The sequence below is a fragment of the Tachysurus fulvidraco genome, chromosome 15 (assembly GCF_022655615.1).
Source record: "Tachysurus fulvidraco isolate hzauxx_2018 chromosome 15, HZAU_PFXX_2.0, whole genome shotgun sequence".
NCBI classification, from domain to species: domain Eukaryota; kingdom Metazoa; phylum Chordata; class Actinopteri; order Siluriformes; family Bagridae; genus Tachysurus; species Tachysurus fulvidraco.
The window spans coordinates 8,882,123-8,899,763 of NC_062532.1; the positions used below are offsets into that span (position 1 = coordinate 8,882,123).

General features: G+C 37.4%; 1 protein-coding gene across 1 annotated transcript in view; it reads left to right on the forward strand.

Moving 5' to 3' along the window:
• Positions 1 to 721: 721 nt before the first annotated feature.
• abca3b (ATP-binding cassette, sub-family A (ABC1), member 3b) overlaps positions 722 to 17,641 on the forward strand; it is a 40,441-nt gene continuing 23,521 nt past the window's right edge. Inside the window, exons 1-10 of the mRNA XM_047800582.1 lie at positions 722 to 940; positions 3,544 to 3,625; positions 7,635 to 7,890; positions 9,655 to 9,782; positions 10,212 to 10,377; positions 11,457 to 11,716; positions 11,836 to 11,952; positions 12,219 to 12,339; positions 16,450 to 16,623; positions 16,735 to 16,916. Of these exons, the coding sequence (XP_047656538.1) occupies positions 3,572 to 3,625; positions 7,635 to 7,890; positions 9,655 to 9,782; positions 10,212 to 10,377; positions 11,457 to 11,716; positions 11,836 to 11,952; positions 12,219 to 12,339; positions 16,450 to 16,623; positions 16,735 to 16,916 (1,458 nt within the window). The 5' untranslated portion in view covers positions 722 to 940; positions 3,544 to 3,571. The remainder of the gene's footprint in view (positions 941 to 3,543; positions 3,626 to 7,634; positions 7,891 to 9,654; positions 9,783 to 10,211; positions 10,378 to 11,456; positions 11,717 to 11,835; positions 11,953 to 12,218; positions 12,340 to 16,449; positions 16,624 to 16,734; positions 16,917 to 17,641) is intronic.

Genomic DNA, 17,641 nt, shown 5'->3' on the forward strand with positions numbered 1-17,641 from the left:
AGAGTTAGAGTTATACAAATAAATCAAGATTTCAACAGCGCTATGGCATAAAACTTTAATACAAAGATTGTTCTACTTTGTTCGAAATACTCGAGTTTCAAGTGAGCACAGCACTGTAAAACTGCCTGTGTGTGTCTCTGTGTGTGTATGTCTGCGTTTGTATGTCCGTTTGTGTTTGTATGTCTGTGTGTCTCTGTGTGTGTCTCTCTCTGCGTATGTGTCTCTTTGTGTATGCGTGTCTCTCTCTGCGTATGTGTCTCTTTGTGTATGCGTGTCTCTCTCTGCGTATGTGTCTCTTTGTGTATGCGTGTCTCTCTCCTCTGTGTGTGTGTGTATGCGTGTTTCTCTCTCTCTCTCTCTCTCTCTCTCTCTCTGTGTGTGTATGCGTGTTTCTCTCTCTCTCTCTCTCTCTCTCTCTCTCTCTCTGTGTGTGTGTATGCGTGTGTGTCTCTGTGTGTGTGTGTTTTGACATACTACCGTGAGTCAATGACGTCATCTAACATATTCCCTGCACGACACGTTTAATGCTACACGAACCGTGTTGACAAGCAGCACAGTAAGTAAATAAAGCAGATCTACATTAATTACTACATTATGCTTGTAGTGAAGTGTTTACAGTATAAACTAACATTCTAGCTCACAGCTGTAGAGTCCCGGAATAAGGCTGGTCACGTGACCTCAGTTGGCCTCCCACGTGACTTGATTTGTTGACTGTTCGTGTAATGATCGCAGACCGGCGCAATGTCATTGCTCCAGAGTCGATATATTCTAACATCTTATTAAAACAGCCCGGACACAGGAACGCCAATCCGGATGACTAGGGCCGAGAAGCACGTCGTTATTTAACGTCTTTATCCTGAAAGGAGGGATTTTTTATGCCAATTCTGCCGAGAGGACAGCTGATGAAGTGCATCTTACAGTCTTACAGGCCCTAGAGAAGGTAAGAGCTTTACATTGTGTTCAGCTCTCTGGGCCTTTTCTCTGTCTGTAAACAAACACAAATCAAACATGACAATCTCTCTCTCATTCTCATTCTCATTCTCATTCTCTCTCTCTCTCTCTCTCTCTCTCTCTCTCTCACACACACACACACACACACACACACACACACACACACACACACACACACACACACACACACACCTATTGTTCAGTTTGGAGAAAGATAGAGCTGTGTATGGTTTCGTTTTCTAGTCATCGACTGCAGCTCAGTGCTCATTATTATGTTATTATTATATTATAATAATTATAATAATAATAATAATAATAATAATAATAATAATTATTATTATTATTATTATTATTATTATTATTATTTTTTTACCCTATCAAGCTTTTGCACGGTCTGCACACTGTCACTAGATTATGCACAGAAAACAAATCGTCTGTTTGTTTTCCAAATTACAGTTTAATGAAGTTTATTAAATGCTTAGTACAAGATAAAGCTTTACAGAATACCACGTTTATATTTACATTTTTAATGAGGAAGCGTTTTATTACAAGGCAGACGACATCATTTGTACACAACACTTGTGCATTGTGGGGCTTCCTGCTGTGCATCACATCAGATCTTTCACACAAGTACAAAATGACAAATGTCTCAAAATAGAGCACTGAGTAGTGACTGGGGTGAATGGGGTGTGGTTTCATGCTCTACATCCTGAGCCTCCTGAACAACTCGAGATGAGACGAGATTGTGATTTTGTGTTTTGTTCGAAATAAAGTTATAATAAATGAGATGATCTGGTGGTGAAAGATTTTATAAATCTCCCATCACAACTGTTCACTTATGTGATTATTAAATTAACTTTTAACTTAAAACTCAATTAATGTCTATATAGAATTTTTGTGACTTGAGTAGAGATTCTTGTTTTTTTTGTCTTGTATTTTCACTATTCTCACAGTCAGTTACAAAAGCATTTAATAGGAAAACAAAATCAGGGATCTCTAATGGTAGAATCTGTAGGAAGCTTCTAAAAGCAAGAGAGAACAAACTTCATGTCTCACTCATTATTTTCCAGCAGTCTTCAGTTCTTGAAGTAAATTGCAATACTTTTCAATGAAAATGGACTGAGATAAGCGAAGGACATATTTATCAGTATGCATTTAGCAGTTTATTATAAATAAACATTGATTAAAGAAATAATATAAGCATTATCCCACTGTTTTCACCGTTATCTATCATTATCTGACAAAATATAGTTTAGCAGACTGTGTCTTTTAAGCGTAATGTTATGAGTAATGACATGAAGATTAATATTTAGACTTAAAAAGCTGGTAACTGTCATGACGCGAGGCAGGAAGCGGACCCAAACGCAGGATAGTAAAAAAAACAGGGTTTAATAAAGGGGACCACGAGACAGGACAAAGACAACAGTTGATTCCGCACTGCCATCGGCAACGCGGCTCACATTTATACACAAGACAATCAGATACAATTAGGAGCAGGCGTGGAAACAGGGCAGGGCAGACAAGGACAGGGCAAACACGTGACGGGGAACAATAACAAACATGCACGTGGCCAAAGTCCGGGCTGAATCATAACAGTAACAATAAATGTAAGGTGTTTTGTTGTGTGATGCAAGTGGAACATAAACGTGTTGTGTGATGCAAGTGGAACAAAACTCACAGTACTTAGATCTATACAGATATTTCTGATATGTTTAGAGATTCTTTTGCTGATTTGTTGCTTGTAGCTGTGTTGTTAATTGTTATTCCTGTGATAAGTTTGCAGCAACTAAACTAACAGTCAAATCTCTCTGTTAGCTCTTAGAACAAATGAGAAAGCACTTCTTTTTTTCAGTCACCATTTTCCAGCATGTCTTGTTAATGATAGATCCAGTGTAGTAGTGGGGACTACAATCACGGAATGTGGAGTCGTGCCGAGAGACTCGGCTCAAACTGAGGTTTAAAAGATTTTTCTTTCATTTTAATACCACGAGCAACCCCATTGTGCTCTGAGATTACTAACTAGCCTGAGTTTCAAACCTCAGTTTGTGCAGAGTGTACAGATGAGCTGGACAGTCTAAAGGACTAAAGCCCTGCTGCATCAGTCTATTAAGCTTGGAGAGGAATCAAGGACTAAATCCTGCTGACACGAAATCATTAAAAAATTTAGTGCAGTTTGTCAAAGTGCATTGTGGGTAATACAGGAAGCAGGAAACCAAAATGAAAATGAATTAGCTAAGTATAGAAGTGTAAATCAAAACTATCAACTCAGAATTTGAACCGAATTTAAGGTGTCTTTTTTCCTTCCAAATGATAATGATATTGAACAGATCTTCACAGGTGATTAATCTGAAATCGGTGGTGTTGGTGTGACTTCTAACAAAAAAATAATAACAGTATTTAAAATACTACTAATCAGCATAACCAGCATCGTCATCATTATCACGATCATTTAATTATTGACAAGTGGAAAGTTCAGACTATTTACATTGTTACATTTACTTAGCGTTTGCCTCTGTAAAAATGACCAAAATATCCAAGCACAAACTGCTGGAAATAACTTTGCATATTGTGTTTTTTTTTTGCTCTTTTTAGGTTGAAAAGCAGTGGCTGTGAACTAAACATGGCTGTGTGGCGACAGTTTGGGCTACTTCTCTGGAAAAACTATCTCCAACAAGTGAGTCTTGATTTTCTATCTTGATATGCTGATAACTGTCAGCAGAATTCATTCAAGTCAAAAATCCAACAAGGAAAATTTTGTGCATGTAAAATATCATCTATTCATGTTGGGTTTACATCTGAATAAATGAAAGTTGATAGTACATCAATAATAAATTGCTTCTAAAGAAGAAATGATGATTTTTGTCGAACACAAACATACATCATAGATATTTTTAAAGGCAAAATATTTAAACACTATATATACTTATAGTTGTGTACTATACACTTTAAGTGACATAGAATTCAAGTCCATTCGAGTTCATTACTTGCTGAAAGCAAATCTGTTTAATCTGCTAAAGGCGATTCAGAACTAAGCTAATGCTTTATCTAATCAGCTGTTTGGGAGCAAAGAGGATTCTCAGACAAACGGAATATATCAACTTGTATAAACTTGTAAGCTTTTTAGCCCTGCTGAAAATCTTGCTCAGGGATTCCCTTGGCTTGTACATTGATAAACATTTGCAAGTAGAGAAAATTTATAACAACTGCTACCATGGCCAGGTCAGGACGTTGAAGAAAATTCACCCCAAGAGCAGACTGCAGGATGCTTAAAGAAGTCTCCAAAAACCACAAATTATGTCAAACTGCATGAATCTACAATCAGAAACACAGCTGAAAGAATTCTGAATTGAAGAGTGAGACAAACTTTCTTCCAGTTGATGTCAGAAACTGGTAGATGGCTACAAGAAATGTCTCATTGAGGTTAATTCAGCCAATGTGGAAACTCTAGCTATTAGGGCATAGGGTGTTGTAACTTTTTCCTCAGATCAAATACTAATTTTTGTTGATTTTTTGATGCATTTCTCATCACAGGACAGCATAGACACATACATTCAGACACAAAGCAAGTTTAGAGATGACAATTCACCTATTTCCACCTATATGATGCACACTACATTTAGTGGAGCAGGTGTTGACAAATCAGACACTGTTCATCTCATAGAACACAGAACATTGAGGTTCCTCAGCCCCAAATAATGCTTATCTAACTCTTTATTTACTAACAACTGTATTTAAATTCACATTAGCGATAAAAATGATGTCATCTCTACAGCACATCATGCCAAATATACAGCTTTGTGTGTAGAACTAAGTGTATAAACAAAGACTACAATGACAGAATGTGTAGTTTTGGATTGGGTAAGAGTTAAGTCAATTTTTAAATTATTTAACAGCGCATGGAAGGCAGCTTAAAGCTTAAAAATCCTAACAAGTGTATGCCTGAATGTGAAGCGGCCTTCTTCTTTTGGTGAAGAGTTTTTTATTTATGTCAGTAGTCATCCAGTGGTCTGCTGAGCAGTTCAGGTCAGCAGTTTCTTCAGAAGAGAGGAAGAAGACAGGAACTGTATTATTATTGAGGATGTGAGAATGGTGTTATTGATTGCTCTGAGATACAGTGAGATTTCACAACTATCACAAAAAAACAACTGCTGTGCAAAAGAGTTTCTTCCTCCATTTGAGGTGGATTGACAGGATTAACTGCTCTATCTTGTTTTAAAGACTGTGCTGACTTAGTTGTTAAACTTCTGGTTCAGCAGTCAAACAGATGTGACTTTATATCCTAGCACTACCAAGCTGCCAATAATGGGCCTTTGACTGAATTTTAATCCTCTTTTAGACTGGTTTGTCTATTGTGGAAAAAAATAAATCTTGTACAAATAGCTCAGATTATGTTTATTTTTATGGTCATTTTAGTTCAGTAGCTGCCCCATTTCCTTAATTAAATAAGTTAATTAATTAGTATTTATTTAACCCCATTTTTCCATATTATCCCATCTGAGCATTTGTTTATAATAAAAAATCAATCACTGAAATAAATAGAAGATAAATCAACATTAATAGTTTCTATTAATATAATTTAATTAATATAGTTTATGATTATAAGGTCTACAATGGCAATCTGGGAGGCCTGTTATTACTAAAACAAATCACATAGAGTATTTCTTGTTTTGTTTTTTTTTTTCAGTTAACAGAAATTAACTTGACCTATCTACTTGCATAGTAAGGGATGTTTGGGAAAGTGTCTAACATTTTCCTGTAAAATATTTGGCTATAGGGTTGGTGCCTATTTGTTCTTTATTTACGTATGCACACTATCAATAAATCAATAGTGGAGTGAATCACTGGAGCATGATCCTGCCATGCCTGTGTTTTTTAACCGAGCACTACGCCTGACAGGGGTGAGCAGTTACTACAGTTTTATTTCGGTTTGCTTGACAGAGACATTTTAAGCTTTCTGAACTGACCGTTCAGGAGTCTTGTGAGAGGACTGGCTATTTCCCCCTAACATGAGCCACACTCTTTGTCCTCTGTCCTCTTGCTGCTGCATTTAGCGTTGCTAGGAAACCAAGTTCAAGGAAGGATGGCCAGGAAACCCAAGAGGATAAAAAAAAAGGGTTAAGAATAATACCCTTAACTCTGTAGTTACTGCTGCTGTCAATATTGTGGTTTACCAATATAAACCACAATATCGGAGTTCATCTCTTTTGAGTATAAAATGTAGTATATCATTTCAAAAAATGATGTAAGCCTTTTGGTATTCAGTTCATGTTAAATTTTCTGGAATTATTGTTTTGAAAACTGTAGGTTTTTTAATTGAAATATGTTTTCATTTTGCATGCCCTTTGCACCAAGTAAAGTTTGTTTTCATCAAAAAGCAAAACATTTTAAGTAGTTATATAGTTAAATAGGAAAAGAGTTATCACCTTGAGTATCAGCATCATGATCACCATTTAATCACCTGCAGTAAAAGTCACTTGTGGCATCGTAACATAAGCTTCACCCTCGTATATTAGTTCAACCAATCTCACCAGTTTGTTATTCTTTTTTTTTTGATGGATGGGTAGGTGGATGGCAGTGTAGACCATGTAGATCTATCAGGACAATTAGGCATATGTCCATTTTTCTATTGCATATAATTTCCCATTTCCAACAAATGTAAAGAAATCCTATTAGCTAGCAAGGTTTGAGGTGATGGTGATGCTCCCATAATCACTGAATGCTTTCTTTCAGGGGTTGATGCACAGAACATGTGTGAACAGGCTGTTGGTCCTGGCAATGTACTGGCTAGGTGCTCGAGGAAGGTGATGATCAGCCACCACGCATTTGGCCACCACGATCCATGTGCCAATGTGTCCTACCTCAGTAACTTCTGGCCAGTTGCACTTGCATCTATCATGAGGTGCTTTGAGCAGCTAGTCCAGTGTGGTGGACCCCTGCTCTAATATATGTTCCAGTATGCCTACTACCCTTAATGCTCAACAGAAGACATAATATCTATTGGTGTCTACCTGTTTTTGGCCAACCTCGACAAAAATGACACTTATGTTGGTTCTTTAGACCTCAGTGCAGAATTTAACACAGTCACCCTGAGCCTGATCTGAGTTTCTCCCTCTGTGTGATAATGGAATTTTGGACTGGGGGGTCAGTCTGTTAAGATTAGCTATACCACCTTGAGCACCAGACATGCAGGACTGTGTGCTCAGTCTAATGCTATCGAACACCACCAGCCTAGCCAAGAATTTCAGCAGCATCTCCACATCCTCTGTAGGTTGAAGAGAACACCTTTCCACCTTTTACAGGAGGACAGGAAAGAATGTTCTCACCCAGTGTTCTCACCTCACTGTTATGCGAACAATCAGTGCTACTCTGGAAAACTTTTACTATTATGAGATTCATTCTTACTGCTGCATTTCTCTCAGTATAGCTGCTTAACTTGTTCTCATAGTCAATAGATTATGATAAAGATATTCAAGAATAAAAATAGTTATTCCGCACAACATTCTTCTATTCACATGTCTAGTTAATTTGGTACAATACACAGCCACAGTGAACATCTAAGTATACTAGTTTGAAATTTTACATTGCAGGTATATACTGTGGTGTAATGTTTTTTCCACTTTATTTATCTCCACTTTGTTTCTTCTCCTTACATTCTGCCTTACATGTTCTCATTGTTCCTGCAGAAGCGTCAAATCTTGGTGACCCTGGTGGAGATCACACTGCCTCTCCTGTTCTCTGCAATCCTAATTGTACTGCGTCAGAAGGTGTCCTTCACTAACTACCCCAATGCAACAAATTACGATAGCTTCTCACTGGAATGGCCTCCTGCTCATCTGCCCTCAAAACTGCAGCTTGCCTACGTGCCGGCAAATTCCAGTATAGTACGCCAAGTGGCTGAGGATGTGCAGCTCAGCCTGGAACAGGGCTTCATCAGTGCAGGTGAGGACACTACAGAGTTAAAACAGTTTAATTATTCAGTCTGTGTTTGCCAGCTACTCACACACCTGGATCAGGCACTGTAGGTAATGGCTGGTTACTTGCCCGAGGAATGTCATGTGATGACTTTTTATGAACAGGGAACTTTTGTTTTTGACATTTTAGTACTTGTTTATATGAAAATATGTTGTTACTACACAGAAGATTCAAGGAGCTGTTGTATTGTCACATGTTTGCTAGAACAACTATTAACAGAACAATGGCTATTTATGACTTTCATCATAAATTTCAGCTATCCTCATGAGACATGAGTGCTTATGATGCTCTATAAGCATAGTCCTATTTCTATGTAAGACTTCATTATTTAAGCTATTTTAAGAGCAGGGGTCCACCACACTGGACTAGCTGCTCACAGCACCTCATGATGACAGATGCAAGTGCAACTGGCCTGAAAATGTAAAAAAAACCTGGATATATGGTGAGTCATACTGGTTTAGTACCATGTGTTGTGTGTAGTTAATGCACTTTAAGGACTATGCACAGGTCATGTCATCATACAACATTCTGCCTTCTGACTAAGTGCTTTTTTATACAAGGTGACTTTCATTTTGCTGATAATATAACAGAATTTACAGCTGCTTAGAAATAAGCTGACTGCTATAGTCTGTTTCTAGAAAAGAGGAAGGGGAAAACGCTTGTTTTCCTGATATTGCAGGTCAGTCCAGTTCAAATAGAGTGGATCATGTGATGGAGCTTGTTGCTTGGGTGAAAACAAGCTGTGCAGGATGCTCCACGTATAAGGTTGCATTGCTTTTTTATTTAAGGGGTGGTGCCGAGTTGCAGGCTGAGCTGGTAGATTACACTATATCTAGAATGTTTCTTGTGTTCAGGTGTTCAGCTTTTTTTGACACAGAATATGCTGTAACTAATATAATTATTTTCCTACGTATGAAAAGCAGGTGTTACTTGTTTTTCCTGAACAAACTAAAATGAGGGAAACAGTTGGATGTGCCTCAGGCAGGACAATTGAATTGCTAGCATTCAAAGCATATAGAGCAAAATAGTATTTTTTTACAGAGGAGAACAAACAGGAACCTGTCTGTCCTCATTGTTTTCATTGCCTGTTGGCTGAGCGCTGTAGCTCTATTGGATAGCAGTTTTAGTTTTTGTTTACATATCATTTCTTTCTCCATTGCTTTCTTTCTCTCGCTCATACACTCTCTCCAATGTAAGCAAGCCTGGACCTTAGGAATAGGAGGAATAGGTGGTGCAGATAGAAAATGAACAGAGAAACGAGGCAGCAGAACAAAAGAAACCTCTTATTGAGAGCATTTTTTTTCTCATTATTTCCCTAATTTGCAAGAGGTACTTGTCCGTGTTCTACCTGTTTTTATGTTAATGCATTTAATTAAATATTGGTTTTACAGCACCTTGTGCCATGATGATGGATGTTGTGTGCATGAATTCTGCCACATTAGTGCCAAAACGCAACAGCTTTAATTTAACAGTTAAATTAACATTTTTAGGTATTAAAATTTTATGAATTAAATAAACAAACCACTGCATATTGCAGCTTTAATAAAAAATGCCTTTTTTAACATGATTTACTAACCTCTAATAATTTAACACACTTCCTTCTAAATAGAAATCTTAGTATCCTTAGTGGCTGAGAATAATGGCAAGGTTGAGCTACAGTAATGTAGACATTGTTAGATGTTCTCTGGAGTTTGATAACTATAGTATATTCTTGCTTTCTTTTTTTTCCAGTGCGTGGGTTTGAGACTGAGCATCAGTTTGAGGAGTTTGTGAAAACAGACCCTGAATCAGCAAAGATCCTAGCAGCAGTGGTGTTTGACCACACATTTACTCAAGATGATGAACCTCTTCCGCTTCAGGTAAAGGTCTAGAGGAACTTTTAAACCCAGAATTGTGCTCTCTGCTAAACCCAAAAGTTCTTAATAAAATATGGACTGTTTTATTGTTTTTAATCAGTAATCATGAAATGTAATGATTAGGAATTTGACCTGTTGTGCCATTGTGCTTGAATTATTTTGGAACTTGTTTTAAAAGATTTCTTAAGGTGTTTGTTTATATGTAAAGCTGCAGTATTAGCAGTAAAGGCAAACTGGTTCCTTGGAGGAGAGTCACATTGGGGAATGGTTTAAGTGTGAGAACTGTTTTTGGATTAGATCTATCTTTTTATTTCAGAATTTTCATCAATGCTCCTGAGGGTTTCACGTGTCTTTTTTAATTGTCTCCTATTATTTAATGATATTTTTCTTCTTTTCTCTGCCTTATTTTCTTACCCTTCTTTTCCCTTGCAGGTCAGATATCATCTGCGTTTCACCTACAGCCCCCGAAATGCTCCTCCAAAGGAAAAATCAGAGTTGAATCCAAACAATGACCTTGACTGGCACACTCCCAGCCTGTTCCCCCTCGTTCAGCTGCCTGGACCCCGAGAGCAGCATGACCCTCAAGGGGGAACTCCAGGTCAGTGATTTAAATTCTTTGCCACTTCAGTCCTCAAGCAGTTGATAACATGAGGTTACGGTCATCACTGATCAATCAAATAGCTACCACAGCTAGCAGTAAGGACTTTTTTTTAAGGTTCTGCTGACTGGTTCACTTGTTAAAAGCACTTGAGGTGAGATAAGCTTACTTAACAAACAGTGTTGTGTTCTTATTTGGGAAGTTAAATGGATCTTATTCTGAGCATTTTATTTTGATTTAATACTGACATACTGTTATGAAAATCTCTTCAAGAGCTTTGCTAGGTTGCTGCTTCTTACTGACCTTTCCTTTATCATGGAGGAAAACTGCTTCAGTATTATTTGGTAACATGAAGGGCGTTTACATTTTATATAGTAAAGCTGGAGAATTTATGAAAATCTAAGTGTGAAAGATGATGTTGGAGGTTTTATGCAACTTTCAAAGAGACTTTATACTTTGTACTTTGTAAATCAGTAGCACAATATCTAAATCAGTTCATAAGGTTAATTGAATAAAAAAATACAATTACAGAAAACCACCAATGCGATCCGCTACTTTTTAAAATAAGTCTTTCAGAGATGTCCTGACTTTACTTTTTATGATGTCATTAAAACTGCATTTTTATAATATAGGAAATGCTAACAAGATATAGGAAACATTAACAATGCAATGTGAAAACTTCAAAATGTAAACATAAAGCTAAAGACAACAAATAGAAAGAGGACCATGTTAAAAACATTTGAACGTAGCATCAAAACATATGTGGAATACATTACTTTAAAAATGACCAGAAATCATTTGTTTGACTCAGTCTACTAAGCTTTAAGAGATGTTATAAAAGAGCTTTGTAATTTGAACATCTTCACTTTGAAATGTGGAGTCAAACCATTTAGTGGTTGACATGGAAACCTGATGGAAAGAGTGTTTTTTGGATGCAGACAGCACAAGCTTGTGAGCAAAGTAAATTCTTCTTGGTGATGCGTCAAGTATTAATTAGTACTGGCCTTAGATTAAAAAGAAGGCATTTATCATTGCTTTAGTAGAGTAACAAAACAAATCTTGCTGTCATATGTAAAAAGGTTATTACCGTGAAGGATTCCTAATGATCCAGCATGCTGTGGACCGAGCCATCATGAAAGCCTACAACAGGACAGCAGCAACCGCCCTCTTCACTCAGACACGTGTCGTACTGTCACGCTTCCCTTACCCAGCTTTCATCTATGATGTCTTTATCCTGGCCATCCAAAACCAGCTACCCCTCCTGCTTGTACTCAGCTTCACCTACACATCTCTCAACATTGTCAGAGCCATAGTGCAGGAAAAGGAAAGAAAACTCAAGGTGTGTCTGTAAAACGGGTGAAGAAGATGCATTATCATGCCATTTATCTGTTATGATTGTGTTGTGTGATTGGCTTTCTGTATAAGACAAGGTTTTTTTTTTTACAATGTATTTTTTAGGAATACATGAGAATGATGGGCCTGAGCAACTGGCTGCACTGGACTGCCTGGTTCTTCATGTTCTTTATTTTCCTCTCCATCTCAATCTTCTTTGTCACTGTGCTCTTCTGTGTCCAGGTGAGTTTTCTTTGCCATCACTGGCTTCATAATGCTGTAATGTTGTTTACTTAGTGTTGGGTCACAGTATCCATTTAAGAATAAGTCTTCTAGTGAGTTTTTTTCCAGCTTCAGTTTTTGTGCTGATCATCAGAAATGGTACAGATTAGTACCACATGAAGTTATGATAAAATGAAACAAACTTTACAAAGGGAGACACATGAAAGCAATGAATCTGGATATCTCTGTATGAGTCTGCATTTCTGTCTGTGTTTTTTATATGAAAGGTGAGTCCAAACGGAGCAGTGCTGATGCATAGTGACCCTACACTAGTCTTCGTCTTCCTCCTTGTATTTACCGTGGCTACCATCAGCTTCTGTTTCATGGTCAGCTCATTCTTCTCCAGAGGTAATTTTATTTTCAGAATACTGTATTAATCCCCATGGGGAAATAGTATTTTTTTAGAGAGATTATGTATAACTGTGTGAATCCCTTTGCGAATCATTAATTTTAACACAAGAACCAGCACCTGTTTTTTTTGGTCAGCACCACCATTTTTGATCATGAACAGCTAATTTAGGTGAATCTTGTTCCATCACTGTAGCTGTTTGGCCTCAGTTCATTATTTATTCTGACATACTTAGAGCTATAGTTTTTTCAAGGCCAGGTCAAGGTTGTTGTGAACATTTATAACTGAATGATTTATTCTGCATTGAATACTGAATTGAATACTTATGACGAAATCTTTAAGGGAAATTGAAGGAAATGCCCAATTAATGGAATAACTTTGCAAGGTTCAGAGGCTTTCGGCCTGATGAAATCTTTAATTTAATTTTTTTCAACTTTCTTATTCTTTTACAAGCAGGGTTTCTTTCGGTCAGATCAAATACTTGTCTTGAATAATCAATTAAAAAACACAGAAAATAAGAAGAAAACATGAAAGATCTTATTGCTTAGCACAGTGGGGGTACTTCGATTTGTTCAGTACTTCTGCAAACACAGTGATTGATCTAATCCAGAATGAAAAGGGCGTTTATCTTATACAGTAAGTCATATGTTAACCTCACATTCATTCACACAAACACAGATCAATTTGGTGTGATAATGATTAATACCAAGTTGGCTACATTTTAAGCAGCTATAATGTATTCCTTTTTAGTTAGACTGAGGGATTTACATGTAATATGGTCACATTTGGATACTTCAAAGATAAAAGAATAGCAAAATACTGTTTTCCATTTTTTAAAGCCTTCATATAACAAGGCATTTTTCCCCTTATATGCTTACAATATTCTTCCAAGTTCGGAAGCTAGTTAGCTCTTCCTTATAATGCAATAACTACAAACAGGGAGTTTAAAACGTGCAAGTTACCAGTCATTGCATCAACTGATTTTGATCTTGTATAAAACACCTGAACATCTAACTTTTCTCTTCCACATACCTGAACTCAGATACATGACTGTTAAGTGTTGACAGGGGAGAGGACCAAATCATCCCATGCAGTTTACAGACAAAGAATTAAAATGAAGATGGCTTGGTGCTTAGCACGTTCGTCTCACCCCTACAGGGTTGGGGTATTTGGTTCCCGCCTTTGCCATGTATGTGGAGTTTGCATATTCTTCCCATTCATCTGGGGTTTCATCTGGGTACTTCGGTTTTCTCCCCAGCCCAAAGCACTGTATTGGCATGTTTAAATTGTCCGTAGTGTGTGAATGGTTTGTGAGTGTGTATGCAGTTTTGTCCTGTAATAGACTGACATTTCTATTGGCACTCTGCACTCTGCGTTGTGCCCTGAGTCTCTTGGGATAAGCTCCAGGTTCCCTATAACCCAGTAGAATTGGATGGATGGATGGATGGATGGATGGATGGATTAAAATGACCAATAATCCAGATTAAAATGTCCATTTAGAAGATGATTAACAGGACCACGTGGAACACTGTTTGTACTTTCAGCTGTTTAAAAATCTTCAATAGAGGTCATGAACATTGGACTGGAATCATGTCCAACACAAATGAACAAAAGTACAAGTAGGCGTCTCATTTTTATTCTGCTACAGATTTATGGCTTCCTTGCTAATGTCGTCAGATAATATTTTAAATGGCTTCTGTGGTTCTGCTGGACCTGTGCACTAGCTTTCAGACAAAAGAGGATATCATGTTTCAAAAATGTCTACCTTACTCCAGATAGGGAAGAAAGAAAAGGAGAATGAACCAGACTGATTGTTATGTATTAATAATATAATCTATTGGGAGGTCCTGAGGTGTTTGGTAGCTTTTTTGGAACTCAAACCAATCCTCAGGGCCAGATCCTTTTTGTCTGTCTTTCTGTGTTGTAGAGACATAGATGAACTGGACTGGTTTGAACACCACTGCTCTAGCTCCTGTATGTATAATTCACTAAGAATCTATCAGGTTACAAGTGGTTACATAGACTTGCTGGTTCCTGGGGAATGGAAGGCTGTGAAGGGAAGCTTAGTCGTGCAGGTACACCAAGGCTTTTCCAAAAATGCTGCCAATTCAAGTGAATTACATTATGCAAGCTAGCACTCATTTTAGATGAAAAAAAAATGGTGACTAACCAGCATAACCAGCTAAGAATAACCAGCTAGTCACCTTTGATCACCTTTCCTTATTCCTTGGTTGCCCTGATGCTTAGGTTTTGCTTTTTCCTGAAGTAAATTTCCCACGCTATCGAACTATACACAGGACAATACAGTTTTTAATCTATATCTGCAATCTGAACTATTAAACCTGCATTTGTGATTGACACACATGAAATAGGTGATAGCTGATTTTAAAATGAACACCGAAATAAATCTAGTCACATTAGGTTAATTTAAAATGTAAATACAGATGTGTGGGTTTTGAGGTAATTTATTTAAATTCTGTTAATGCAGTAGTATTTTAATTTCATTACAATTCATTGACCTTTTTCATAAATTCCATTTTTTGTCTTAGTGGATGATTTTTGTTAAAGAAAAATAAATGTTTTGCTGTTCAGCTAAATAGTCCCTGCTTCTAAATGAATTACTTTTGTGTCAAAAGAAGCTGACATGCATCACTTTTGTATAATGTAATACAGGACTGTCTTTTCGTAAAGAAGAGCAATTTCCTTTCTTCTAGTCGGTGAAAGGGTGAATCACTCCCCAGTTCCTCCTACAGCCAGAATACTGGCTGCAAATGGGATTTAATAAATATCTGCGCTGTCTCTGTTCAGCCTGTTCTAGCTCAGAATGGCACAATGTGAAGTGTATGGAGGCCCTGAAAACCTTTTTGTGCTTGCCCTTGCATGTGGGTATAAAAATAACCTAGAAAGCAATTTTCATTTTCTGTAGCACAAGGCCTCCATCATGCTGTTCTTTTTTTTTTTTTTTTTTTTTGTTCCCCTCTTATTTGCACCTGTGACTCTGTCACATCATTGCAGGAAACAGAAAGGAGTGTGTAGTTTACTGGATGTTAATATTTATAGTAGAGGGCCTAAAATATATAGAATATCACATCTACTTGAAGTGGGTCTGTTTGTGTGTACACAAAACACAATCTGCCAGTTTTGAAGACAGGCATGGGTTGTGCAGGTTCTTTATGTGGTGAGTTATTGGATGTGGAATGTACAAAGCCATTAAAGTCCAGATATCAGAGATGGCTTGGACTATTTCCTGCTTGTACACCAGGGAGAGTTCTAGCAGAGGATTTTTTATGTCTTGCACCATGTGTGTTTTGTACTCACATGTGTTTGCCCTGCCCGATCCGTTTCCCCTTCCTGCCTGTACACACCTGTCCCTTATGTTTCTCTAATTACCTCCCATTTATACCAGTTATCTTACATGTATTGTTTGCTGAGTCATTGAAGTTGTGTTTCTCTTTTTGTTTCCTTGTTTTTGTATTGTTGTAGCAAAGTTTTCTTCCTAGTGTTTTCCTTATGGCCTTTTTTTCTTTTCTAAATAAAACCCATCTGTCTGTTATCCCCTCGTTCGGGTCTGGATTTTGTTCCAGAGGAAGCGCCTATTTCCTAACGGCAGACGTTATTAAGAGACAAATCGCTCAAGCCATAAAGGCAAACTTGTATTACAGGATCTGTACACAATTCAAAAAAAGATTAAACGAATGTGCACTGTTCATTATAATCAAACTCACTCATAGAGGCTCAAAATTCATAAAAATTCTACATGCATAAAGGCCCACACAACTGCAAAGGGTCGATATAGTCAGCATGTCCGGAAAGCTCCTCTGTACAAATCTGCTGTAAAGCCAGTTTTAGATCTCCAGTTTCAGAGGAGTAAAAGAGATTTGTCCAAGGACAAATAAGGAAGACTCTCATGTGTGTAATGGTCCAAACATACTCTTGATCGGAAAAAGTTTAGACAGAAAAACAGACAGATGGATCAGGAGATTGACTGATTGACAGATAGGTCTCATCTAAATCTAACCTGAATGATTTGTGTTTTCTCTCTCTCTCTCTCTCTCTCTCTCTCTCTCTCTCTCTCTCTCTCTCTCTCTCTCTCTCTCTCTCTCTCTCAGCTAATGTTGCAGCAGCAGCAAGTGGTTTCCTCTACTTTTTTAGCTACCTGCCATACCTCTTTCTGTGGCCACGCTATGACCTGCTTTCCCATGCTCAGAAGGTGTCTGCTTGTCTCATCTCCAATGTGGCCATGGCTATGGGTGCTCAACTTATCGGCATGTTTGAAGGCAAAGGTAAAACTCCATAATTTTATTTATTCTTTATAATTGATTATTGCTTAATCCCTCAGTCTCCAATGCAATTATTCCATCAATGTGGATTTCTACACCTTGTTTGCCAAACAGGCATAGGGATCCAGTGGAGTAATCTGTTTGAGCCTGTGACTGTGGATGATGACTTTTCACTGGCTCAGGTTCTTGGGCTTTTACTTCTCGACACTATACTGTACATACTGGTGACCTGGTACATCGAGGCAGTTTTTCCCGGCGAGTATGGAGTACCACGGCCATGGTACTTTTTCGCGTTGGTACGTGGTGTTTAAGTTCTGAGACCTTAATGCATGTAAATTTAAATTTAAGTTAAACTTCTCCATGCAAGATCCTATCCTATGTAAATGGTGTTCTCTTTCATGATCCTCATTACAGAGTACAGATTATTTTGCTAAATGCAGTTTGTGTTGAAAACATAATTGCTCTGTAAAGATATCCTTCCATAAAATGGACATATTATAATACAGGATGAACTTAGACAAGGAGTGATTTCACCCAAGCCCTTTCTCCAAAATATGGGTGTAAGCTCATCTGCTGAAAACATTCTAAAATATTTGCATTTTTGCTAACTCCATTGACTTGTTGAACTGTATGTTTAAGTATGTGCTCATTTATACTGACCAGACCATATCTAGAAATGTATTGGGCAAAAAAAAAAACATGACTGGAAATGATTTACCTCATTTCTAGTTTTTTGCTTTTTCTTCCTCTTTTGTCAGCCATTCACACATGCTCTTTACTGGAATAAACTGCAGTCCGCTTCTAGGATCCCATGGTTTATATGTTTATCTTAGGAAAAAATGGCAGTGAAGCACATTATTTATTTGGTGCACATTATCACTGATTATTTTCCTATAACTTAATTAATAGAGTTAAAGTTACAACCCCAAAGTTTTCTAACAGTTATAGGCAGGTTTTATAACCAGTATCTACTTTTAGTTAACAGGACAAAAATAGCAACTTGTCATGGTTAACAAGCAAT